At 38.9% G+C, this 27,692-nt stretch overlaps 2 protein-coding genes across 2 annotated transcripts in view; both read left to right on the top strand.

Moving 5' to 3' along the window:
- The first annotated feature begins 2,630 nt into the window (after nucleotides 1-2,630).
- Nucleotides 2,631-10,875, top strand: ptgis (prostaglandin I2 (prostacyclin) synthase). The gene is made up of 10 exons (XM_031302104.2): nucleotides 2,631-2,859; nucleotides 3,182-3,305; nucleotides 3,732-3,907; nucleotides 3,994-4,140; nucleotides 4,250-4,362; nucleotides 4,473-4,654; nucleotides 8,301-8,463; nucleotides 8,771-8,952; nucleotides 9,403-9,554; nucleotides 10,556-10,875. Exons 1-10 carry the CDS (start codon nucleotides 2,789-2,791, stop codon nucleotides 10,707-10,709), a joined length of 1,464 nt encoding a protein of 487 aa, XP_031157964.1. The 5' UTR covers nucleotides 2,631-2,788; the 3' UTR covers nucleotides 10,710-10,875.
- Nucleotides 10,876-11,756: 881 nt separating this feature from the next.
- kcnb1 (potassium voltage-gated channel, Shab-related subfamily, member 1) overlaps nucleotides 11,757-27,692 on the top strand; it is a 30,866-nt gene continuing 14,930 nt past the window's right edge. The window contains exons 1-2 of the mRNA XM_031302098.2: nucleotides 11,757-12,174; nucleotides 14,524-15,178. Of these exons, the coding sequence (XP_031157958.1) occupies nucleotides 14,603-15,178 (576 nt within the window). The 5' untranslated portion in view covers nucleotides 11,757-12,174; nucleotides 14,524-14,602. The remainder of the gene's footprint in view (nucleotides 12,175-14,523; nucleotides 15,179-27,692) is intronic.

The following is a 27,692-nucleotide window of genomic DNA, read 5'->3' as shown; positions in this document are numbered from 1 at the left end:
TTACATATTTACTCAAATACTTACTCATTCAACCCATTTACACATTTATTCATTCCACAGCTATTCTATCATGCTGACATGTTGGGACCCGGAGCCTGAGTGCAGACTAGCTTCAATAGCCTGGTTACAGAAGTAAAAGAAATGATTAACAACTGGCTTGCAAGTCTGCCAATAAATTATGAATGGTTGTTTTTAAAAGAGCATGTGTGTATGCAGGCCAGGGTTCAAATCAGACATTCAGGTGTAAATGTTTTGAGACAAACTGTTATGTATAAACCATTTGCTTTATGCGAGATTGTGATGTTTGTTTATACCACAGGCTGTTTGTAAAAAGTTGATTTGTTTCCAGTGCACCACACCCACCTTTTATAATAACACCATTATTACTGAGACGCTACCCCTTTTGGTTGGCAGTATTGCTGGTCCCTTCCCTTCCCTTGGGAGATGTAGCCTGATACACACTTGAACGGAAAGCATTAAGGGTATATCCTTTTTTCAGGTGTCACTTTTTTTTTTTTTTTTTTTTACATTAGATACACCTTAAATCTGTAATTTAGAGAGAATTTAAACACCTTTTTTCCTTCAGTTACTGTTAGTTAGTAACCACACTGCCATATGAGATATTCCAAGTTGTTGTAAAATGCTGTGATAAACTGATGAGATTTTATCTGTCTACAAAGTCATGTAAACGCGTGCCTCTGTTCCTTCATCTGTTTAATTTAAAAGCAACTGTAGTGATCTGTCATGGCCTTTCACATGTTTAGATAGAATGTTAATTTTAATGCTGGTCGTATCTGTTCTGTCAAAAATATTATGACATTATGAAATCAAATGAACTGCCTATCTGCATGAAAATTGAGTCGAGACAGCATTACGCTTGTATTGCTAATGCAATGTTGAAAGTTTGATGAAGTGGCTAAAATCAAACCAACAGTATTCCTCTAATTAGGTCATCTTAAAGTAATGTTATAATGTTTGAAATAGGTTTCTAAATATAAGAAAGGCATTTGATATTGATTAAATATATGCACTGTAATTAGTTAATATATTCTGAGATTATTATGTAATGATTTAATGCAGTACTATGGGTTTACATTGCCGTGTACCTGTTTGCTGTAGGAACTGAAGTTTCAGGTTGTTGTAGCTGGTCCGGTCGGTTAGCGAAGAGCACACACAAAAATGTTAGCAGTAGCAGAAGGCTAGCGGCTACTAATAAAAAAACAATTCTAAAATTACAATTAACAATTACCTTACTCATTTAATGCCCCCGAGGTGATATCGTGAAGTATTTGCCTTCACTTAATCTGTCCGGATGTTCTTTGACACGCTCAGTTACTATTGTTTTGATGTCTTGTTATCATTGAGATGCCTTAAGTATATTTCACGGGATAATATATTGAATTCTTAATTCATGCGTATTATCAAAATAGGTTAGGACTGATAGTCAAGCTCCGCCGCAATGACGTTATGTTACTTGTTATTTCCAGTAGTAACAAATCATAGGCTGACTTCACTTCAGTGTCCTCTACTAATCTAACTTTTCTCCAGCTGCTGAAAGGCGAGGCAGCTGTAAGTGCATGACTACCCTCTGCTGGTAGGCTACAGTGTAACGTTACACAACAAGCAACCAGCTTGTTTAAATCTATTTTGTACAACCTATGGTCTAAATATGCAAGCTGTAGCAGAGTGCTTGCACCAGTCCACTTCTGTTGTTGTTTTTTCTACTATAGGCTACATATTGCATATGAATTATATCAAGTAAGGTATGACAAATTGGTATTTTATTGATTCACTAGTAAGAATATTAATAAAATCAGCGTATCAGATAAACCAGTGGTTCTCAAACTTTTTTCAATAATGTACCCCTTTTGAATTGTTTCTTTAAGCCAACTACCCCCTGACCAGTGCTAATCATTTTTGGTAGAAAAAAAAAGTTTATATAAAGAGAAACAGTACAGCACTGTCAGCGATAGATTTACTAAACAACAGCCTTGTAACTGAAAAAACATTTAAATGCTAATGAGAAAAGGAGACAAATACTGTAAAAAAGACAAAACCTTGGAAAAAGATGGTAGAAAGAAGGAAGGAAGTGGCAAGAATAGGTCGAAATTGTATCAAAAACTTCAAAAACAGTGACATAACTTCGAAAAAAGCAAGAAACTTGTAAAAAGTAGAAGGAAGGAAGGCAATAATATGTCCAAAGAAGGCAACACAAATGTCACATTTTTGGTAGGAAAAAAAAAGTACATAAAGAGGAACAATGTTCTGGACAACAGCCTTGTAACTATTAAACATTTTGTTAAATATCTCACGTACCCCCTGCTTTCCTCCAAAATACCCCTAGGAGTACACGTACCCCCATTTGAGAAACACTGACATGAACAACACTTGTTACAGCTCATATCTCAGAATTAGAATGAATGAATCATTGGTTTCAGTGTGACAGACAACGTCATCTGTAGATACTTGTTCCTGTTATGGGAAGTCATCTGTATGTAAAAATAGACATTTCACAATATTGAAGTGGAAACTGTGTGTTGTCAACCCTGAGAACTTGACGTTATGACACTCTCCATGAAATATGTGACCTGACATCACTCCTTACTAAAAAAAAAAAAACACTGTGTGCTAAGTGTTGTGTAAGACTTTGTGTCACAAACCACACCTTTCCACGCCTCCTAACAACTAGCAGCCTAGTTACAGTAGAGCCAGGCTCACATATATAAGTAAGTTGCCAGCAGCTATTGATTAAATTATCTGCGGGACAGACCAAGTATCATACTTTAACATGTTATGGACAATATTCTTACTCCTTAATGGACTGCTTCTTCTAGTTCTCCTATACGCCACTCGCACAAGGTAAAGCTATTCATTTATATGTTCCCTCTTCCTTCAAATATTAATATTATTTGACTGATACAATTTGGATATCTAAACTATGCTGACTATTAAACACTGATTCTCTGCATTAAGTTTTGTCTTTAAACAACACGGAAAGGAAATAGAACTCAAAATTGTCTTATGGCTTATAGCATGGCCGATGTGCTGCTTTTTTAGCCATATGACAGAAAGTTCTTATGTCACAACTTCATGTTAACTCCAAACCTGTTGGTTAAGATTCATGAGTAAATGAAACTTGTCACATTGTTGTAATTTTAATGAGTTTCCTTATACTTGACAGACAGAAAAATGAGCCACCTCTGGACAAAGGTGTGCTTCCATGGTTGGGGCACGCACTTGAGTTTGGAAAAGATGCCGCAAAGTTTTTGGCGCGGATGAAAGACAGACATGGGGATATCTTTACAGTAAGTTCTAATAGACTGTGTGTTGTACCCGCAGTATATAATGTTTGTCTCCAAAATGGCACTGTTTAAGGAAACAAGAAGCTGTTTTGAAATAGATGAAAAGTTTACTGTCAACAACGAAAATGTAATGGTTGAAAGAAAAGGATCAAAGATGTTTTTACACACGGAACAAAGAAATCTGTCACCTGATCTGGTTTATGATCTGAAATGCAAATCAGGTTTTCACATTACAGCAACAACATGTTCATTTTAACAAGACATCATTATGCATGTGTGGTGATAGCAAGTTAATGAATGCTTTTAATCTGAATATATCTGAAATGAGTACTGCATAGGCTACTGCAACACATTATTCTTCCAGTGTAGAACAAAATGTTTCACTGAATATTAGCAAAAAAGTTGACTTTATAGAAAATCTCCTCCCAGGTTCGTGTTGCTGGTCATTACGTGACAGTGCTGTTGGACCCAAACTCTTTCGATGCCGTAATGAATGACACAATCTTCTTGGACTTCACCATCAGCAGAAACCAGCTCCTAAAACGGATCTTCAGTCTGCAGCTGCCAAGCATCAAACCTGCAGCAGAGAGGAAATGGATGGAACAGTAAGGAATGCATCTTTTAAACACAGACTTTATGCTTCACGATAAAATCTGATTCAAATCTTAATATCTATGTATTATTTCCTCAGGCATTTTCAAGGTCTCAGTCTCTCCAAGCTCAACAGCTCAATGAACACTCACCTTCAGAACCTGCTGCAGAGTGACCAGAAAGACTGCAGCCCCTCAGAGTGGAGACAGGATGGACTCTTTAGCCTTTGTTACAGCCTACTCTTCAGGTAACCCACAGCACTTTAACCCAGCGAAATACTGTAAATCAAATGATGTCAGTGTTTATACTACCAGGATTGACTGACTGACATTTTGTAACTGTATTGCTGTGCTCAGGGCCGGATACCTTACATTGTTTGAGAGGAGAGACAATGCTGCTGCAGTCTACAGTGAGTTCCGCAAGTTTGACCATCTTCTCACCAAACTGGCTCGCAGCTCACTCAACCGAGGTAAGCTGCACAAATGCAAATGAAAGGAAAATTATTTTACATTCAGTTTCCTGTCTGACTGCACAGTACAGCACAGTAAGGTATGTATGCATTTATTGGATCTTCAACAGGGGAAGGCAAAACAGCCAACTTATCACGGGAGCGACTGTGGGAGCTGCTGTCCCCAAACTGGCTGAGCGAAGGGTCAGAGTCAAAGTCCTGGCAGCAGAGCTACCATCGCTTCCTGCATGAGGAGGGAGTAGATGCAGAAATGCAGAAAAGAGCTTTACTCCTGCAGCTGTGGACCACACAGGTGAGAGCTGGTTTATTGTCTGTCTTCTCTCAAACACAAACAAGAAAGCACAGGGATGCCAAAACAAACTTCCCACACCCAGACTGCATGCTTGAATTCCACCCCAAGGTGCTCAGCCTGCCAACAATGCAGCAGTAAGAGGCAGTGGATTCCTCTCTGCCAGTTACTCAGAGCTACCTGCCTCAACCTGTAACTCAGTGGAGTTTTGCCAGTTGTGGTTATGTGAATCGGTTACCATGACACCTTATCTTGTTTGAGGTTTAGTAATTAGATGTAATTAACATAACTGTGTTAGTCCGCTAAAGTTTCTTCTCATACGCAGAACTTGGGCTGTCTATCAGGTTTTCTACTGCTGACTACAATGCAGCTCCACTGGAGATGTTGTTTTACTTGGATACTACCATCAATACATTTTCTTGTCAAGTAGTATTCATTCATGATTTAGTTTCAAATGGCTACAGTTTACAAAGTTTCCATTATTAACAATATTGACACAGGCGTGCTTCCTCAACCTCACCAGTCCAGACAAGTATAGATCAATATGGTGTCATTGCTCCATGCTGCCAGGTGGGGGAGCTAGCAAGCTGTTAGGTTGTAAAATGTAGCATAGGTTGCTGTTCACCTATGCTACATTTTAACTGTAATAGCTTCAGCCCTTTGTTAACCTGGATCAATGATTGCTCACCCAGTAACACACAGTATTTAAGCGAGGAGAAACCTTTGCCAGGCCACCCATTACAGGCTTTTTCCGATGCTCTGCTGGTTTGGGAATACTGCTATTCCTCCAACATGTGCAGAAACTGGAGCACCACTGCAGAGAATAGAGGCATTAGATGTGAGACTAGTGGGACATGCCAGAGTGACTGTGGCTTATACATGTGTTACAGGCAGACTGGCATTTTATAGTGCAATGCTTGGATTTCACTAAAGCCACCTACAACCTCATCATGAGTGCTGCACAAGCTGGTGGTTGTTGTTCTCTTTCCATTTTTAAACATCAACAACAACAACAACAACAGCAATGCTATTGATTGAAACATATAGACTTAAATGGATGTATTAGTTACTTTCCTTCTAGGAGAGATGGTGTTGTGTTGAGGTGTCTGTACACTCTCACCCCCACAAATGTATTTTAATGTAAAAATAATTACTGATCATATCGAGAAAGTCACTTTATTGCATTCCTAGCTTTTCTGAATATACAGCTGCCAGTGAATCAAGTTATACCTTAAAGAAATAGTTTGGCATTATGGGAAATATGCTTATTCAAGAGTTGCCACTTTCATGTCTATACGCTAAAGATGTAATTGGATCCCGCAGCTGGTTAGCTTAGCATAGCGAAAAATACTGGAAACAGGGAAAAACCGCTAGCCTGGCTCTATCTGAAGCTGAAAACTGAAACAAAAACCACCTACCAGCACCTTTAAAGCTCACAAATGAACACGCTATATTTCATTTGTTTAATCAATCAATCAAACTTTATTTCTATAGCACATTTCATACAAGTTAATGTAACACAATGTGCTTCGTACAAAAGCGACATAAAATAAAATGTGTTCAATTAAACCAGTGCTCGAAATATCTTTTTGTCTTTAAGGGGGTCTCTCTATCTCATAAAAAAATTAATTAATTTCAACATATTATTGATTGTAATAGTCCATATTTCATTTCAGTTTCGCAATACAAAGAAATAGACTAAACGATTTAGTCTGAGTGTCATTCTCAATTTCACAATGAAATAAAACGTAACTCATTTGACCCAGACCACCATCTCAGATATCCTCAGTGTCAAACACAATCATGCATGTAGTCTTTAACTTCTACACAGGGAAAATATACTAACTGGCAGAAATGAATAAAGCCATTGCACAGCCAAATGTTCTAGTCTTATAATGTGCACGTAGTGATAACAACACCTGGGTGTTCAATCGCCTCGTGTGTTGAACCATGGAAATAAATAGACGAACAGTTTCGGAATTTGCACTGAGATGTTGTCGGGTAGCCTATTCACTGAATATTCCGCCATCAGAGATTGCATTGTATTGCTGACAGGTGTTTCAAAAATATCTGGGAACTTTTCCGGAGCTCTGAATGGCAGAGGGTAGCTACAGATTTATTTATTTAAGATGTATTGGTGGTGTTTACCTCAAAAGCACATTAAGCTAAAAGCAAGGTGACTTCTTCGGACTTGCGAGTGCTGTCAAATCGATCAAAATGATCACATAGCCTAGTGGTGTGGTGGTGAAGTGCAGTCATGCTGCGTTCATGAGCGTAGGGTAGGCTCAGGTCTACGTTCCGTAGTAGCCTAGATATTTTATATTTTAATTTAACATCTTTAATGGTAAGAGACCGCACAGGAATGGCTAATGAGCGTTGTTTAAGATTACATTACAATGCCACATATGGCAGACACCTTCAGATGTGAGAGACGCCCTCAGATTTTTGACTTTGTTGCTTTCATGGGAGCCAGTCCTCACTCTATGGGAGCTCGGCTCCCTCTGGCTCCCACATAATTCAAGCACAGAATTAAACAGAGTAAGATATATACATAACATGTATAGAACACACACACACACACACACACACACACACACACACACACACACACACACACACACACACACACAAATCTGTACAAAAAGTAAGTTGTGTAAAAACTACAACTACAGTAACTACATATTTAGTGTACAGACGTGTAAGTGGTATACATCTTCTCATCTGACTACCTAAGCATAGTTCCTATAATGCTGAACTATTCCTTTAAAAGTCCCCACTGTGCTGCTGTCTAAGTCACTCATATCATTATCTGAGATCAGATCCGATGTTCTGATGATCTAAGAGGGAAGAAAGTCACTGTCATGCACCTCTAGTCGCTTTTGGGCATTCGCCCTTGCTGTCAATGGAGAGCTGACCTGAGATGTGCAGAGGTACAAGTAACCGCTTCCTTAACTCATAGCAATTACTGTCTGACAGGCTCAGCTGTCTCTTTACCGAGAAGCTGACAGCAGTGTCTACAAAGTGTGGACTGATTCACTGACTTCTCCTCATATCTTGTCATATTTAGACAGCAGCTTTACAGAGAGTTGCTGAAATATTATATTCCCAAAAGTAAATAAATAATCAGAAGTATCTCTATATCATATGCATTGTATGTCTACATATATAAAACATAATCCGACTGTAGCGACTTCTTTGAAACCTCCATAAACCGCTGAGAGGCTGAGTCAGGGAACAATCAACACTTTTATGACGCACCGTTTGAATAATCCAGTTCCACTCCAGCATGTGCATTTAAAGATTTATTGTCCATTTGAAAACAAGAAAACACAAAAACAAGTAAATCCAGTAGCACTTGAAAAATACTGTGTGTGAAGGTGAACGTGAACACAGTGAAACTTGCTGTCAACAGAAAATACAACAACTCAATCTCACCCCCTCTCTAGCGTCCTCCAGGTGCACAGGTGCATACATATGATTATTGCCAGACCAACCCCTGTGACATCCTACATTATGTAATAGGTGCAAGCTATAAACAAACATAAGATAAGATATACATGGCTCCTATACCAACTTATGCACAGTTTGTAATACTAGAAGCTTATATAAAGGAGTGAGTTTGTGCTAAGTTGAGTGTTTTTCCTTTCAGTGCAATGCTGGACCTGCTGCCTTTTGGCTCCTTGGCTTTCTGCTCACTCACCCTGAGGCCATGAAGGCTGTTAAATCAGAGATCAGAGGCCTTACTCTCCGGGACACTTCCGTACAGCATCCCCCCATCAACCTGCTGGAAGCACACAGCACACCTGTGCTTGGTACGTAACAGCTGCTTGCTGTTCACTTTCTCACTCATAACTTGAGGTTTAGCCACTCCAGTCAGGTGGAAACAAAGGCATTTGATTTGTTGGAAATAACAAGATAAGTACAGCAGCGTACTGAAACAATGACAGTGACAATAAAAGTTTGACCTTTGATTCAGTTAAATAATGATTGTCTTTTCCATATATTCACATCCGTGTAAATGTTTGTACCTCTCCAAATTATGCCAAAGGGCACCGCCGACTTAACTCACGCTGACACCCCTCTGACATTATCCACTCTGCTGTCCTTTCCATTCCGCAGACAGCGTTCTGAGCGAGACACTAAGGCTCACCGCTGCGGTAATGATCAACAGAGAGGTGGTGCAGGACAAGATCCTGCACATGGCCAATGGACAGGAGTACCACCTCAGACAGGGGGACAAAGTGTGTCTGTTCCCCTTCCTCAGCCCTCAAATGGACCCACAGATATACCAAGAACCACAGGTACTTTTGTGTTTTGTGTAAGAGAGACAACATTCACAGCACAAACACAAACTGTGCAAAGATTCTGTAATTATCTAACATTTTGTTACCACCTCCATGATACATATAGTTGTGTACCTCCATTGCGATATTTGTAAGCCTTATTATAGTGCACAAAGCAATCTTGAGGAGGCAAGATTAAGCAGTGTGTTTAAACTTACTGACAGAATACATCCTTTGGGATGAGCTGCTAAATGCCTACAAATGAAGCAAGTAGGAGTTGACTAGCAAGAGACAGAGACCAAATCCCAATGTTCATTCTGTGTATTTGTCTTCAATGGTTAGAGGTGATAATTACACATTTTGAACAGAAGATATTGAGCAGGAGACATGTGATCGAGCCTATTTGCATGATATTATATTGCACATATTTTATGCCTTCATGTTTTTTTTCCTGTGTCTTCTTAACAGATTTTCAAGTATGATCGCTTCTTAAATGATGATATGACAGTGAAGGATAAGTTCTACAAAGAAGGAAAAAGGCTGAAGTACTACACCATGCCCTGGGGTGCAGGGAGAAATATCTGTGTTGGGAAAGAGTTTGCTGTTACAGCCATTAAACAGTGAGTGTAAAGATCCATTTAAAAATATATATATTTCCATGATGCATCTTATGTTTTGAAATGATACATTCATGATCTAAGCATTTCCTGCAATTTCACCCCAATTACCAGACCAGCAAAATCCATCTGCACATAACACTCCCCCTGTTATCATGCTTTTCATGCCCTCTATCATTATAAGCAACATGCATTGGTGGAAGAAGTATTCAGATCCTTTAGTTAAATAAAAGTACTATTCCCACACTGTAAGTATTCCATTACAAGTAAAAGTCCTGCATTCAAAATGTTACTCAAGTAAAAGTGTGTAAGTATTATCAGGAAAATGTACTTAAAGTATTAAAAGTAAAAGTAGTCAATGCAGAAAACCCTCCCACTTTAAAAACAGGAAACAATCCAAACAGTTCTGTCAATCAATTAAGTGTTTAATTTGTAAAGTTACTAGTAAGTAAAGCTGTCAGATTAATGTAGTGGAATAAAAAGTACAATATTTTTCTCTGAAATGTAGCGGAGTAGAAGGTGACATGAAAAGAAAAGACTCAAGTAAAGTACAAGTACCTCACATTTGTACTTAAGTACAATACTTGAGTAAATGCACTTAGTTACATTCCACCACTGGCAACATGCTTTAATATAGTAATCGCTTATACTCTGTAATGACCTGTATGAAAAAGGCTAAGGGTAATGATAAATTGATTGTTCGATAATGGACAGTCAGTTTGGAGAGCGGGCCTTTGTCAGACATATCCATTTGCAAAGGTTAAAGGTCAATCCTTGTAATCCACAACACACAAAAAGGGGGAGATAGGTTTGTTGATGTTGATGTGTAGACTGAGACATTTTGCTGTTTATTTCAGATCGGTTGATTCCTTGATATGATTTTCACATAATTTCTGCATTTCACTGAATGTGTGAAACCTAAAATGAATATTGTCTAATTAATCATGTTTATCGGGGGCAGTCTGTGGCTTGCTCTAAACTGCTTTTGCCTCTTGTGTCTCTAGATTTGTGTTCTTGCTCTTGACCCATCTTGATCTGGAGCTGTGCGACCCAGAGGCTAAACTGCCACCAGCTAATCCCAGTCGCTACGGCTTTGGGATGCTCCAGCCGGACGGAGATCTGCAGGTCCGATACAGACTTAAGAAGACACATCGATGAAATGACGCCATCATTTGAATGAACTGTATATAACTGTAAAATTGTTGCTTGATAAAGACGTTTTGTTATATGTACTGTATTTATACTATTATGGTTACTTAGTGCATCTATCATATTTAACTTGTTTGTTATTAATATTTTCAATAAAAAGGAAAAATAAAGTAAACCTCATTTGTCATTTTTGCCTCCAAACTTTGGGTAGAACAAGTCCCCCTTCACTCAACAATATGTTTAGCTTATTGTTACTTCACTTGGATGTTTGACCTTCACTGTGCAGAATTGTGTATGTGCAGAGTTTGACAGAAGGCCCTTTTCATGTTCGTCTGGGGGGAAAGTTTCTCTGTGCACACCTAAAATGTTTGAGTTTAATATGTGTACCTACGTACGAGAAGATTTTGTCACATCACTAGTAACTAGTTTGGAAGTATCATGTGAGTTATGGATTGCAACTCACAGAAAGGTGAAACTTGAAACCTCCAGCGCACATACACAGAGAATGGACTTGGGGGCTCAATACCTATATGTTGGGAACCAACCAGCCTGCTAATGTGATATATTAATATATTACTCACACGGGCCATTTCCAGCAGAATGAGTAATTTTAGTATTGGTACTTTAGGTACATTTCACTGCTAATACTTATGTACTTTGTATGATTTACTGTACCGTACTTTGACCAGTGCAGGATTTGTACTTGTAATGGAGTATTTGTACATTAATATAATGTTGGGGATCTGAATACTTATTCTACCACTGCTTATATGTGAAGATAAGAGAAGGGGAACCACCTACACTAATCATATTAAGCAGCATTAAAAACCTCCTACCATTATAGTAAATAGCATTAAATTGACTTAAGTTCCATATTAGATGGTTATTTAAATCCTTTCTCTGAACATGTACCTAATTGATTATCGCTCATGTTTATGCCTTCATATCATATAACCCGATTCATATATTTACTCACATTTACACATTACACACTAATGCTTTTATATATCCATATCGTAAACACCAACAGTGCCCATAAGTCTTTTTAGTGATACATCCAGACGTCAAGGCGCGGTGCTGAAAGAGTTAATCAGATGTGGAAGAGAGCGCTGAGCTGCCATGGATCCACCTTCAGAGAGATGCGACGCCTCCTTACACAGCTGACTGGGAAACACAGGTAGTCTGTCCGAATGGGCTCTCGGCATACTTGTTGATCTTCGGGCGAAGCACTGGTGCGATATGCGGAGCAGGAAACCGGCGGGTAGGCAATAGATCGTGCTAAGGATCTCTCTGCCATGTCGGAGGCAGAGGAAGGGGAAATGGATTGGTTTAGACCCTGGCAAAAGTAAACCAATAACGACGCCTCCTTTTTTTAAATGCTACTGCTTCATCTCCGTTTGTGCCAGCGAATTGATTGTTCACAGAGCCGTGCGTGCTGGTTTGATTCAGTGCAGGATGACAACAACTCATTACGGTATTTTTTAAGCTTATTTCAATCTTTGGAATTTGAATCATATGTAGGCTAACATATCAATTGTAATAGATTATCAGTGGCAGATATAGGACTACTCTGCAATACAACTGCACCAATATGGAGCAGGCAGCCTTTGAAAAACAGATACATGCTTAACGATGGATGATTTGCATTTACAACATTGCAGTTGGAGATGATTAAGCATCACAATGAGCCAGTCTCAGTTCAGCTGCGCATAACAGTAGAGTGTGATTATAGTGGCTCGTTTAATGCTAAATTATTTTATCGAAGCTCTGACTCCAATAGGAGGGTGGAGGCTCCTTCAAATTAACATTTCTTGTTACTGCTTCCCCGCAGTCTGTTACTCCCTGTCCAAAAGCCGACATATTTCCATCCTCAATTCTACATCCTGTGTTCGTGTTTTATTTTTATTTTCTATGGGCTTTATAATGTAGGCTATGTTGACAAAATGCGCAGGCCTAATTGTGTTTGTGAAGTGTTAGAAACTTTGTGTGACAGGCAGCGATCAATGATCACATCTGCAGGCCCAAGGTGTTGCCGGGCTTCCCCGCTCTCATCACATAGACATAAACAAAATGATCAGCATGTAAACATGTGCAGCTCGTGCCACGTCCGCAGTCAGAAATAGGTGATATAATGTTTGTCAGGAGATGATGTAGCCTATTTCTTCTCTGAGTCTTCCAAAGAGAGCTCGCCATGATTCAGGGAGTGAACAGCGCTTCCTGGTGTTTCAGCACCATTAGAGTGGACAGCGCTCACTTTGTACCACACTGATCACTGTGGTGTCCTGCGTCCCCACCCACAGCACTGCATGGGCGTCACATGAGCAGTGATCAACCCAAATGCTACGGATGACAAACTACAAACAGACACAATAATACAGCAGTTGTATTATTGATATTAATATCAGTCACCATAGAGGAGATGTCTCCAAAATAATGAGTCAGTACAGTTTTAAAATTTAAAAGTTTTAGTCATGGTTCCCAAATATTTTTCTTCTTAGCCCCAAATAGAAATGTATGATTCTGCAGACTGCTATCAGATGTGAGTCATCTCAAGAACCCACATCTCAGGGTAGCTATATTTATGTTGCAGGTGTGGCTTTATATGTTTAGGTTCAGGACATAATTTAAAAAATAGAAAAAAAAATCAAAGAAGACGATGCTATACAGTAGATGGTGTGTTAACAGCAACTAATGAGTGAAAATCCAGAGATAATAATTCAATTTATCCGGGGTTAATTTCACTCCCCAGGAGCCTTTTCAACCATTGATTTTCAATTCTTGTCTACAAGCCTACAGTTCCATGCTGGGTTTCAAGATGTTTTAAAGTAGGTTTTACTGTTTGTGGTCATAGGAAATTCAATTCAATAGTGTTTACTGGTTTAGGTGATAATAGAATATTAAGTGAGGCTTCCGTTACCCCCTCCCTTTATTAACTTCTAACTCTAACTCTACTGTATGCATGAATCATCATAGATGTGTTGTTGATTCAGAAAAGAATTTATAAAAGATACTAGTGAAATATCCAAATACAATAATACAATTTAACTGTTTCTTATTTTTCTCCCTCGGAGCCTCGTGATTTTGAATTATTGTCTCCAGGACCCTGCAGTTTCCTGTTGACTTTAAATGTTTTTTTGTTTTGCTTTTTTAACTTTTGCTGAGCAAGAACATTAAATTATGTTTCTTTAGGTTTAGCTAATGACAGAACAATATAAAAAAGTTTCCACTTGTCTTTCTTGTTAGCTACCAAAAAGTGTGAGTCATATGAAGAATCATAATCTTGTTTATTGTTGACGCAGGAAATCATTTTCAGTAATCAGCAATCAACAGTGAAATATCCTGAAAAAAAAAAAACTAATACAATGATACTGCAGATGTGGTGATCATAACAAGACTTAAATGCCTTGAAATAATAGTATACTTAATCTATCTTTTTTTTAAAAGATTTTTTAAGCCAATGATTTTGAATCTGGTCTTCAGGACCCTGCATTACATTATATAATTGTACTTGCCAATATTCAATTGATTAATCTAATAACGTACTAGCATGACAAACCATGTGGCACCGAAAACCATTGGAACCATTGGTTTTGGCTTGTGAGCCCTCATCATCTGAAATTATCTTGATACCTGTCAGATTAATCTTATTGACTCCTGACCTCCGGGTTAGGAGCCACTGCTCTGAATTACGCCTGGGGCTCACGCCTAAATCCTTAATCACCATAAAAGTTCTGAATCGAATGATTAAGGTGTGGGCCTTAACATTTGGGGCTAATCCTAGAATACTAATGATTTCTTTTTTTCTTTGTTTTGAATCCTTTAGATAAAATAATGAAAGAAAATAGGACCAGCTGTAGTCCATAGCCCTGGATGTTTGCCTGATTCCTCAACCTAAAGTCATCATGGAGAAATCCTTGGCAGAGTTAAATAAAGCTGGCTCCCGCTCAACATCATTGCTGCCACCTGAACCGGTGGACATCATTCGCAGCAAGTCATGTTTCCGTAGAGTAAGGCTGAATGTTGGGGGTCTCCCACATGAGGTCTTGTGGCGAACGTTAGATAGGTTACCACGAACACGTTTGGGAAAGTTAAGAGATTGTAACGCCCATGAGTCTCTGATGGAAGTGTGCGATGACTACAACCTTGAGGAGAATGAGTACTTTTTTGACCGACATCCAGGGGCATTCACTTCAATTCTGAACTTCTACCGCACGGGTAAGCTGCACATGATGGAAGAAATGTGTGCCCTGTCGTTCAGTCAAGAACTCGACTACTGGGGCATTGACGAGATCTACCTGGAGTCGTGTTGCCAGGCGAGGTACCACCAGAAAAAGGAGCAAATGAATGAGGAGCTCAAACGAGAGGCTGACAATATGAAAGACATAGAGGGAGAAGAATTTGACAACACTTGCTGTGCTGAAAAACGAAAGAAACTTTGGGACCTTCTGGAAAAGCCTGGCTCATCTATTGCAGCAAAGGTAATTGTCATGAATGTTGGATGTAAGAGATGTGGCTGGGATATTGGTTGGATCAATCCTCTACTAGCATGGTGATGATTTGCACTACAGGTCCACACACACACACACACACACACACACACACACACACACACACACACACACACACACACACACACACACACACACACACAGAGAAACCTGCAAAACTAATGGCATTTCCATCATCCTGTGTTCTTAGTGCAAATTAAAAAATGTTAGCATGCTAACACCCTAAGCTAAGATGATGAACATTATTCCTTATTCCTTCCATTACCTGCTCACATTATAGCACTCATTGACATATGTCATTGTGAGCATGTTAGCATGCTGACTAACATTTAGTAGCAATACATCCGTTGCCATTTTTTTTTTTTTTGCAACCGGATGTGACAATTTTTGACGAGAGGTTAGCGCTAGGGAGGATGACGTGGCCAAGCCAGTGTTGTTTTCAACATTTCTGAAGAGGGTCATCCAGTGGAGTTTTATCTGCTGGTAAACACGGAACTCCAGGTACTGCTGCCATGCATCTGCATGTACGGTGGAACAGAAAAAAAGATTGTTACCAGCTAACGCTAGCGATAGCTAGCTAGCTTGGTTAGGCATTTCTAGGCGACCAAAGGGTCCCAATTAGCTTTGATGACGTGAAAACACACAGAGAGGGTCAAAGTTCAAGAAACACGGACAGAGGTTGGTGTGTAGCCACGCCCCTAAAACATCCCCTGCTTGATCGTCAATTTTAAAATAAATGGGACCTTTATTTACAAAATGAACATCATGCTGTATTGAAAAAGACTTGAAAGTAGCGATTGAGGCCACAAACTCATTATACCCTTATGGAAATTAGATAGAATGTAGGTTTAAGGCACTTCCGTATTGGCTTCACTTTTCAGGCCCGGAAGCTTCATCCATTATTATTATATGGCCTGAATACAGCCTCACAGAGATGCAAGCATGGCTGCAGACTCTTAATCTTGTTTTTATACTGCATCGTACTTTGACATATTAATACATGATAAAGTAAGTAAGTAATTGCCTTTGGATGTTTGTGGCATTTTAAAATGAACTTACATGGGATGTTGTAGTTTTTAGACCACTGAATCTTTATGTATAGGCCTACCATAAAAATGCCTGTGCACAAGACCACAACATTTGTACCATGCAGTGAAATGCACCATTTTTAGACCTACTAATGCATTTATTTATTTTTTAAGATTATTTTTTGGGCTTTTCCGCCTTTATTTGATAGGATAGCTAGGTGAGAAAGGGGAGAGAGAGGGGGAAGACATGCAGGAAATCGTCACAGGTCGGATTCGAACCCTGGACCTCTGCGTTGAGGTATAAACCTCTCAGTATATGTGCACCTGCTCTACCCACCGAATCAACCCAGCCACCTACGAATGCATTTTAAAAGGTGTGCACACAATGAGTCAATTAGGACACCTCTGTGTGTTGTGCTTTGGAACACAAAGTAAGAAGTGGTAATGATAGAAAAAGTCAGTTGATGTGATCTATCAGTGTGGATATTGTTCAAGAACTAGGAAAAAAAGCATGTCTGAGTCTTACAGTGAAAGCACCTCGCTGGATGCCTCGCTGTTAACCATCTTTAAAACATGACACAAGCGTCATTATCTGTATCTCCTTTAATGCTCTTATTACCAGACTTGTAACAAACGGCCATTGCTATATCATCACTGCAGAACCATCGTATACACCTTCAAAAACACACATATACGTACAAATGCACAACCATCCAGACATGCACACCTGCATGCTGCATACACTTTTTGTGACCTTGTGCGCTGTTCATGCACCAATAAATCATTTAAATATAACTTAGCTGCCCTCGCTGACAACATGAAATACATAAAAGTAATTTATTTTCATTGTCCTTTGCACTGTGTTGTTTGTTTGTGACAACCCCACCCTGCATTATTCTGAGCCAATTGGATTTGAAATATTTTGCAGAAGGCTGGGATATTGAATTATATCTTTGTGCACATAAACAACAAGTCGGAAATAATTTAGGATTATTTGAATCATTTGGATTAATCAATGCTTGGGAGGGGCACTTTTTTAATCAGTAGAGCCTGCTTGTGACATGTCATTATTGCACATATTTCAATAATCAACTACAGTAAGACAGAAACGTTAGAAACCCAGAAAAAGTTAGTTTGTAACTGTGGAGCTTATCTCATGATTAAGTCAAGTTAAGAAATCAGTCAAACCATGCTCAAGCAATTTATTAGCGAATAATTTAGGAAAAATAAAAATGACAGCAAAGCAGCGTGTGTTAATATCATGCACTATTTGGTGAGCATTTTGTTTTGTGTTGAATGCCACCAGGCATAATTAGATGTTGAAGTTCTCATCCTATGGCATAATATTTCCTAATCATAGCTATGCTCAGCGTACTGACCTCTATCAGGTACTCACTTTTAGTCGGTACAAAAAGACAGAGTTGGACCTCAGCTGGCCTCTCAGGGAAACACAACTGCACCCGTCAACCTGGGAGACCACAGCAGTGTTAAACATGAGGAGCCTTTGATCTCACTCTTTTAGGTTGGATTGGAAGGATCAAAAGGACACTGTCTCTTTCTCACACTGTTAAAGGGAGCGGTGTGCCTTGTTTGGGAAACGTATAGGAAATTAAACTATTGCTTTGCGGTGAGGATTTGTTGAGAACTGTCAGCGCTACCCCACATACAGACTGAGATGAGTGCTGTGGGTCTGTCAGTTAAATGTCTTCTTCATAGGAATCAAAGAGATGTAAAATCAATGTTTATTGTGTTAGCGCTAAGACAGTGCTGTAGCCTACAAAAAGGAGATGACCACTCTGAGTCGACTGTACCCTGCTGTCTCCATTATTGCACCCTGATATCTGCAATTCATCAAAACATCACTGAATAACAGTTTTGAAGTGCTTAACCAAGATGGGTACTCTTCCCTTTGAATAATAACACAGCAAAGAGCTTGTACATATTGTTTTCTCCAAGTCTAAAGCTCTCAATAACAACCAACTGATGAGTGGGTGCAGTGCTTCCCATTAAAAAAAGTGTTCATCATCTCTTCTTTTGGCATATTATACACTTATAACGGAGGATGGCTTGCCAGAAAAAAAAGCGCAACCTTGGCACAGCAAGAGGCAGAGTTCATCAATTCCTAATTAGCTTAAAAGAGCAATGTGAAACCATTGACCAAACTACTAAAAGGCTTTAGTAGTATTAGTCTTAATGACTAAGACAATACATCAACCCGGTTGATGTATTGTCTTAGTCATTTTTTAATAGGCTAGCGGTAGCTAGCTAGCTTGGTTAGGTATTTCTAGGCAACCAAAGGGTCCCAGTTAACTTTGATGGCATGAAAACACACAGAGAGGGTCAAAGTTCAAGAAACACAGACAGAGGTTGGCATGTAGCCACGCCCCTAAAACATCCCCTGCTTTATCGTCAATTTTAAAATAAATGGGACCATTATTTACAAAATGAACATCGTGCTGTATTGAAAAAGACTTGAAAGTAGCGATGAGGCCACAAACTCATTATGAAAATGTTTATTGAGGTAATAAATCAAGTGAGAAGTAGGGTCATTTTCTCATAGACTTCTGTAAAAACAGAGTTGTTTTTGCAACCAGTGAAGTCGCCCCCTTATGGAAATTAGATAGAATGTAGGTTTAAGGCACTTCCGTATTGGCTTCACTTTTCAGGCCCGGAAGCGTCATCCATTATTATTATACGGCCTGAATACAGCCTCACAGAGATGCAAGCATGGCTGCAGACTCTTAATCTTGTTTTTATCAGAAAAAAGAGCAACCTTGACACAATAAGAGGCATAGTTCATCAATTCCTAATTAGCTTAAAAGGGAAATGTGAAACCACAAAACCAAACTACTAAAAGCATTGATAGGGGTTGATGTATTGTCTTAGTCATTTTTTAATAGGCTGGACCACACGGTGGGCTTGTCAAGCGGCCCAGTTGTGACCACAGACTGTCACATGCTCATCAGCTGTGCTGTCCTATGGGTCAGAGATGGAAATATATGTGTAACAGCCCATAAACAGATGGTAAATGGTAGAGTTGAGCACAAAACAAATGGTTACCAAGCAACAAAAGTCTAATTTTATCATCACTGAAGGAGTGGGTACTGAACATTAGAGTAGGTCTATTCGTGGTTTGTTTGTGTGAGTGTAATTGCACTTCTGCTTAGTTACCATATTGTAATGCCCTGTCGTCCTTCCTGTCTCATTTTTCCCTCACTGGCTCATATCTCTGCTTCCTTCCTCCCATTCTTCAGGCTGCTCCACTATACCCCCGACTAAATGTCAGGGAAATGTCATGTTAATTATTTTCCAGGAGACTCCGGACCCAATTTGAAGCTGCCCTCCCTCTCTGTTTACATTCTTTGTAAGCCACAGCATTGTCTGTCTCTTGCTCAAATCAGATTTGAGTCACCGTAAAATAAGATTGTGTCTGTCTGCTGGCAAAGCAGCGCCTAACAGTCAGATTGGTGCCAAGAAAAAAAAAACCTTTTCACCTGCAGTGGCATTTATGTAATGTCATCTCAAATGTGGGTGGTTTCTTGTCATAATTAATGCTAACAAATACCAGAACTATTAGACGTCACCAGATTAGGGTGCTGAGAATATCACTTAACAAGCAAATAAATCCTTCATTTACAAACAAATCATTAATCTAACCCTGTTCATTTGGCTTGCAATGGGATCACACTAGCTGCGACCGAAAATCGGGCCAGGGGCGTAAAATTAATGGCACCTTTCCTACTTTTTACCCCCACTACTTCCTGTGCCCTTGCTCAGATCACAACCATCTTCAAACTCAGCCTTCATTTTGATCTAAACTAGCACAAAATGTTAAATGTTGATTACACGAATTTTTGCCAGCAGAAGAAGATCCATACTGAAAAAACATTGTAAAATATTTTGCCTAGGTTTTTAAACTTTAAAAAGCCGTTTTGACCCACAACATAACAGTAGGGTTAAAAAGTACAGAATTGAATAATCTTATTAATTATTAGGACAGTACAATATTTACAAGTTTGAGTAAAATTTTGAATTTGGAAATGATTAGAAATATTTCCCTCTCCAGGACATCTATATACCAAGCCCAACTTTATATATTCACATTTTCAATGTTATATAAGAGATTCTGTTCAAAGCTTTATTGGAGAAATATAATTCAGTATCAACATGGGTTTGGCTTCAACCAATTTACAGAAGAAACCAAGGCTGAACATGATTGTCATTTTTGCTCCTCTCATGTCACACTTAACATGACATATAAATGCGGTTTGGCTATATTCCTACTCACAAATCAGTCTGCAGCAGAATCCGAGACATAAAACAACCAAAGTAGAATCAATCACTATTTCTGACAGCTGGAAAGTCACAGTCAGTCACATGGTTGATGATGTACAGTATAGCAAGTCACATAAAAACAAGCCTAGAATGCTGTGTTCCAACTTTGGATCATCCAGAGTCTGCGTTTCAAGACTAAATATCTCATGAAAGACCAACAATTCTTGTTCTATTTTCAAGTCTGTTATAAATATAGCTTTCGTTTCAACAAATCCCACAAATCATTTTGCAGAGGTCGGAGCATTCAGGCAGTCCTCATTCATAATTTTTCTGGAAGGCTAGACGGCATCATGTGGGGAAGAGGCACAGGTTCAGCCTAGCCTTCGTATTCTTGTGAAGATCCAGCCCTGAATTTTTTTTAGCTATAGCATTGAGATGGCCCGTCACCAATGACCATCTTTTGACAGATAGTCTTAGTTTTTGATTTCAGTGCTGCTTTTTGTGGCTTTTATAGGACAGCTGAAGACAGGAAAGACAGAACAGTTCAAACACTTTCTCTACGCGTGTCTCTCTCTCTCTCTCTCTCTCTCTCTCTCTCTCTCTCTCTCTCTATATATAGATATATATAGATATATATATCTATATATCTATATATAGATTCCACCTACCACCCCCAACCCGGTTGGCACACCCCCCCCGCCATCAAAATTTTGCTTTTTGGTTTTTTGGTTGGTGAGGTAACACTAGGACGTACATTTTTGTATACCTATGTCAGTCTTTAAGCCCTTCATGTTAAAAACACCACAAAGAAAGAAGGCAGTAAGACAGTGAGTTTCGAGTATTTTATGTAACTTTAAGGCTGCAGAGTGACCATGCGATACTGAAGTCACAAATGTGTGCTTGATAGGGGATTTTGGGGGGAAATAACATATCAGACTTTCCTAGGCTATTTGGCTGTTACTTGTCAAAGACTTACTTACTCTCCCACAACAATGATCCAATCTTCACCATATGTAAGGAAAATAATCTTCTGGATGCCTTCATCATGGCATATAAACAGCCCTTTCGTTCTCCAAAGTGTTTGGCTGTGACCTGAAAATGAATGTGTAATGAGGATACGGGATAAGGAAGGCAGCCATCTCTCTGCATTATAAGATCATGATCATAATTGCTCAGTAGATACACAAAACCCTTAATATGCCACCATCTATCTAGTTTCGCATTGCCAGACCTTCCTCCACAGCGCTGCGAAGGAGGGTCTGGCTAGTCCACACAGCATTCTGGGATGGGAGAGGAACGTGCTCTGGTTTATTGGCATGGCTTTAAACAAATCACAATCGTCTTGGGCTAAGTGCCGCACGGAGCCCCGGTGCCTCTGCAAAATATCCCTGGGAAGGAACTGATTTTGTTGGAACGTGTACGTTCAAAAGTTGTTTTAGTCGTGCAACAGAAACCTCAGATTGGACAGATAGTCTAGCTAGCTGTCTCAATTTACCCTGCAGATATCTGAGGAGCGGTTAACCATAGTCCTCGTTAATCCACCTGAGTTTTAAATTCCAACACAAAGAAAGCGTAAGGTAACAGACATCCGGCCAAAAATAAGGACATGCGACGGAATTTCCAGCGGCAACGGAGCAATCCTGGAAGTGGAAGGTCGTGGATATAGACTACCATCTATCTGGCTAAAGGTTAGGTCACTTTCTGGCTCACAACATTCTTGGACACAATGATAAAAATACAGAGTTTTACAGATCAGAACAAGTCCAAAAAAAACTTTTCTTGTCCATTTCAATTAAAAAATGAACTGCTACGAGTTTTGTTAAAAAGGTTCTCTGTTATGAACAGACAGCAGCTCAGCTTCCTACACTTTAGCCGTCTAGCCTTTGAATGTAGAAGTTTGCAAGCTCCGTTATTTATTTTACTGTTACAATTCTTTTAATTCAATTCACATTTTTGACACATATAGCAGTGATGTAAATACCATTAATTACATTTCTGGGGTTTTCAGTCTGTCTGAGTAGGAGGGGGGGTTAAAGAATCCATTATAAACTCCAGGGATACATTAGAAACTGTACTATGCAAATATAGACGTGTGTATGTGAGTGTTCTCTTAACAGAGTCAACAAAATTGGTCAAAGGTGAGTGCTGTTAATCAATTCCCTTAGCTCTTCCCTTTCAATACATCTATATGTTAAACGCACTATAGCTAAAACCAAAATATGGACCAATTAAGGTTTGAGATTTTGAGTTTATTTCAACTTTAACCTTCAGAGTTTGCAGCAAAGTTTTTATAACTGCATTTGCATCAGACTTCAGGGCAAGTTAGAAGACACGTAACCACTCAGAGACACATTGTGACAGGCAGAGAGAGTGACCGGCATAAAAGCAATCGTTGAGGCACTCAATCTCTGAGTACACATTATCCCAGCGTATACTGTATCTCTGCACCACACAAACCCAGACAACACGTACAAATAACTTTGGTGAAATTTGACAAGGACATATTTGTTTTGTAATCCAACAAATATATCTTGATCCAAGAAACTTAAACCTGCATTGATTCATTTTTGGGCCACATGGGGGTAGCTGTAAGCATACGATTAAAGTATCATCACTGTATAAAGTTGATATGGTGAATGTGTTGGCAAACGGTTGCCTCTTCTTACATCCAGCAGACACAGAGCAGCATTAGCATTCAGTCGTATCTCTGGCCACCTGACAGATGTGATTTATTTTTTTGGTCTCCGCCAACTCTTGAAGGAAACATCAGGCTCTTTAGTTATCCTCCACTTTGTTTATTAGCTAGTCGCTAACTTTGACTGCCGTTTGGCGCTGAACAGCTTACAGTGCTTTTGTGCTGACAACAGCCTGCTTTGGCCAGAAAACCAGAACAATGCTAACAGATGCTAAAATATTCTTTTGCGCTGAGAAGAACTACAGAGGTGTGACATAATTATCTCAACTGAGGGACTCTTTTCACATTATATCTAATTTGATCCATTTGTAATATACAAATATATATCTTTACATACTTTTAGGGAAAGCACCTCTTAGGGAAAACTCAGTATAGTGCAGATGTCCACAAAGGCCTGATAATATCCTCCACTTAGCTGTTACTGTCACAGTCAACAGTCTGCTGGGTGGATTACACAAGCAGTGGTTTGGCCAGATGGTGACAGTAAAGGAAAGGTGATTGGGTTCTCACTGTTTATTTATGTTGGCAATGTCATTGTGCATCACCAATATTTTACATTAGGTCAGGAGATTTACTCATTAGAAAGTTGAATATTCAGGCTGATGGTTGCAATAGAGAGAAGGTCATGGAGGTCTCCAAAATCAATGTTTCTTCTTCTGAGAAAACTGAATGTTCATGGCAAATTTCAACCAGCCACATATAAATAAACAAACAAACAAACAAACAAACACACAGGGGAACGGAAGTGAATACATAAATACATTAGCGGTTGTAATTATCATTTGATGTGTTTGGGGTACATTATGTGATGAGATATTTAGTTTAGTTTTGTTGGATTTCTGGGTGATTCTATAGGGATTATGGTATGGGATAGGCAAAAATACCTTTGCTTCAGCCTATTCCTTATTCCTGTTTCACTACGGTGGCAAATTGTGGGAAAAAATTGTTTCTTTTGTGTATGTTAAGTGAAATAAAATTCATCATCATCATCATCATCATCATCATCATCATCATTATATGAGGGTGCAGGCCATATGACCAAGGAAGATAGAAAGACCAAGTCACAGTAAAGATTATCAAGATTTTGGTCATCAGCCATGCTATCTTTTCACTGTTTACTTGATTGATATTCATTCGTGGAATTGGTTCATGTTAGACAGAGTTTTTGGAAAGAGTTTGGGACTATTTAGTATCAGTTTTAATATTGTGCTGCATGTTTTAACGTGCATTCACTGTTAACGTGCAGAGATCTGATTCTCTGGTTGAGTCGTGTTAGTGAGTATTTTATAAGTCATGTCATACATTTTGTGGTGAATATTTCAGGATTTGTAGTGTCAACCCAGCTTTTTAGGCTTGCACTGGAGCACAGCTTTGGTACACTGTATTTCTGCTGCAGAATAGGTTTAGTAAGGACAGTTTGTTCGTTTTTCCTCTATTTACAATTGCAGAATTTATTTCTGCGAGATCGAGTGATCTGGGTTGTCAATGTATGATGTATTGTTTACATTTCTGCTTCTTATGGGGAATCAATATGCGTCATAGGATTGTGTCTGTATGGTTCACGACAGCAACAATAATTCCTTTAATGTTTTCACTATTCCAAATTATTAACAATTCCTCATTTAATTATTAAGGTTGAATTTAGATTATGCTGTTTGGACCTTCACATCACACACATAAAACTGCTGTATTTATGAAAAAACAACATATTCATATGGTAACAAAACCATAATTTTAGCATTCCACTGGCTTTTTATTAGGATTTCATACATGGGATAAGTTTCCTGTGTTATTATATTATTATGATTATTATTATTATAAAAAAATATATGTTTTAACTTAGTAAAAAATAGTTTCCAGACTGTTAATCAGGATATTATCGATTCAATAACAGGTCTGTCTCTTGACTAAATTGCACAACTCCTAACAAGTTAGAAACAGTTGAACCTAGATAACCTAAAATCTTAATGATTGGGGGAAGGTCTTTCATAATCACTTTAATGAAGAATATTAGCCATTTGAGTTTGCCTTTGGATCAGATTCAATTCTAAAGGACAAGGCTCATCCACATTCCCAGAGGCTAATAGAACAAAAGCATCTGGTTAGTATTTTGTATTCTGCTATGAGAGCAAAACCAAAAGTTCAGCATCGAAGACCCAAATCTTCTAAATTGATTCTCATTATGAGTTGTCTCGATAGACACGTCTTTTTACAACAAAGTCATAATGGGATACCGATGCCAGCCTGTTCACAGGGGGGAAAACGCATGTATAGTTAAAATAATCATAAAATATTTAGCATTTTGAGCAATTTGAGCATAGACAAGCACATTTACTTAATACTCTTAATGTCTTAGCTTATCATAAGACAGTGACCAACGTGTGGATCCTCAACATGAAGCCATTTGTTTCATCCCCTTTCCTCTATGAAAAAGGGGGGTCTTGGCAGTGTAGTAGTTAGTATATTTTATTGAAGCCATGGCAGTTTTAGTCTTATGGTTGGAGTGACTCATAGACTTACAAATATGATGTAAGTTAGTAAGTGAGTGATTAATATTGAAAGTTAGTGTCAGTTTCCCCGAATCAGTGCTGACACTCAAGAAGAGTGCTCATCAATGACAGTTGTATTGTACACATGTATGAACTGTAAAACACTGATGTCATTTGGGCAACAATGTTCCCTTTTCTGATGATCAGCAGGGAAAAATAGCCAAACTGAAAATTGTGTCTTTGATTTCACACCTCTGGAGGGTTAGCATGGCAGCAATAGCTTTCTCCTCTGTCTCACTGATTGTGAGGTAAATCGTAAATTAGCACAATGCCACAGGGTACAAGCAACAAGCCACTCTAAGGTGTGCTTGCTGTTTTGCAAGACAATTGTGTGTTTCTTGCAGGAACCCTCTGCCAAATCAGTGGTCCAATTTTGAAGAATGAAAAGCCTATACGTAAAAATAAAACGTGCTATCATCAATGTGAACACAGACTTTGAGTTAGGAAAGTTGAATTTAAATTCAAAACAACAGACAGAAGAAGGAAAGGCCAGTTTGCATGTACAGTAGATTAGTAAATTAAAATCAAGTAGATTTACACTTAATTGGTGTGATTTTTATAATCTATAAATGATAACCATGCCATGTCTATTACTATGAGTCACTACAATGAGAAAATCACCTTTTGAGTGAATGATGGGTACATACAGACACTAGGCAAATTAAGGTGGCTCGGTTGGTGCACACTGTGATGGATATATGGATCGGACATTAGACCTGTGTCATGTCATTTCCCACTGTCTTCATTGCACACTGTCCAATGAATAATATAATGATATGTATATGTATAATGATAATAACCAGTAGATAATAACCACTTCAGTCAGTTAAGCCACGTGGAATGGTTTATTTTAGTATGCACTCGGAGTTGATATTTGATGTCCAGGCTCAAGCCTCTGAGGTGTATATCATGACCTTTTATGTCTGCGCTATGCAATTTATGGGATATAAATTAACATGTATATCTGATTGTTTTTTGTTTTTGTTTTATTACCCTTTGTTCATTTTCTTTTTTCACCATTTTTCACACACACAACACGGCAGAGTGGCCCTGAGGCAGCTGCTGGCCGTGGCCGTGCAGAGAGGCCACGTCACCATTACTGTGATGTGCAACCCCCTGCACACCATATCTGATACTCAACATCTATATGTGTGCACAGAACAACAGGGTCTAAATCAGTACTCTCAGGTCCAGAAGCTGCTCCAATTGTTGTAACGGTCCCTCACTGGGACTTGTAGTAAGGTGAAGGAATGACTTTGAGCAAAGTGTTAAGGGCAGAGGCAGAAATAGAATCCACTAAGATGAGGGAGAAACCTACATTAACGGGCCATGACTACTGGTGCGAGACGCCTTTCACCTTGACGGGCACTTTCACCTGGGACTACAGTATTTTCAAGTTTCAACACGCAAGCCTAAATGCAGGCACACACACTCTCATACACGCAAAACTCACACACACATCATCACAATTACATTATCTTTTGCATTCTTTTATTTCTAGTACTAATGCTTCTCCTAAATTCAAATTGAACATTTGCTAAGCGCCTCCCCCAAACAGTGATTGTCCAATCATAGCTTAGCAGCCGTAAGGCACTGGCAGATCTGTCAATGTTTGGAGTTCTCCACATGCCAAAAGCAGTGTGCATACGGGGCTGTAGTAAAAGTGATAGCTTTTAAAGTGTTTGGACGTAGGTGTCTTTTATATTAATTCAAAACCAAAATACAAAAGCAAAAGTGTTAGGAATTGATTAAACAGTGTAATTGTCTGCTCTAATGTAAGCTAAAAAAAACATTAGCATATCCAGTTTACTAGCTTAGCGTTACTTCTGGGGCGAAGGAGCATTTAAACTACATTATTTTGTTGGGTTAAGGGATACATAAAAAAAGCCCTGTTTACAATAGCACAACCACTCTGTAGAATTATAGTAATCCTGGAT

The sequence above is a fragment of the Sander lucioperca genome, chromosome 6 (genome assembly GCF_008315115.2).
Source record: "Sander lucioperca isolate FBNREF2018 chromosome 6, SLUC_FBN_1.2, whole genome shotgun sequence".
NCBI lineage: Eukaryota > Metazoa > Chordata > Actinopteri > Perciformes > Percidae > Sander > Sander lucioperca.
The sequence above is the reverse complement of the archived record's forward strand: the minus strand, read 5'-3'. Positions and strand labels throughout refer to the sequence as shown.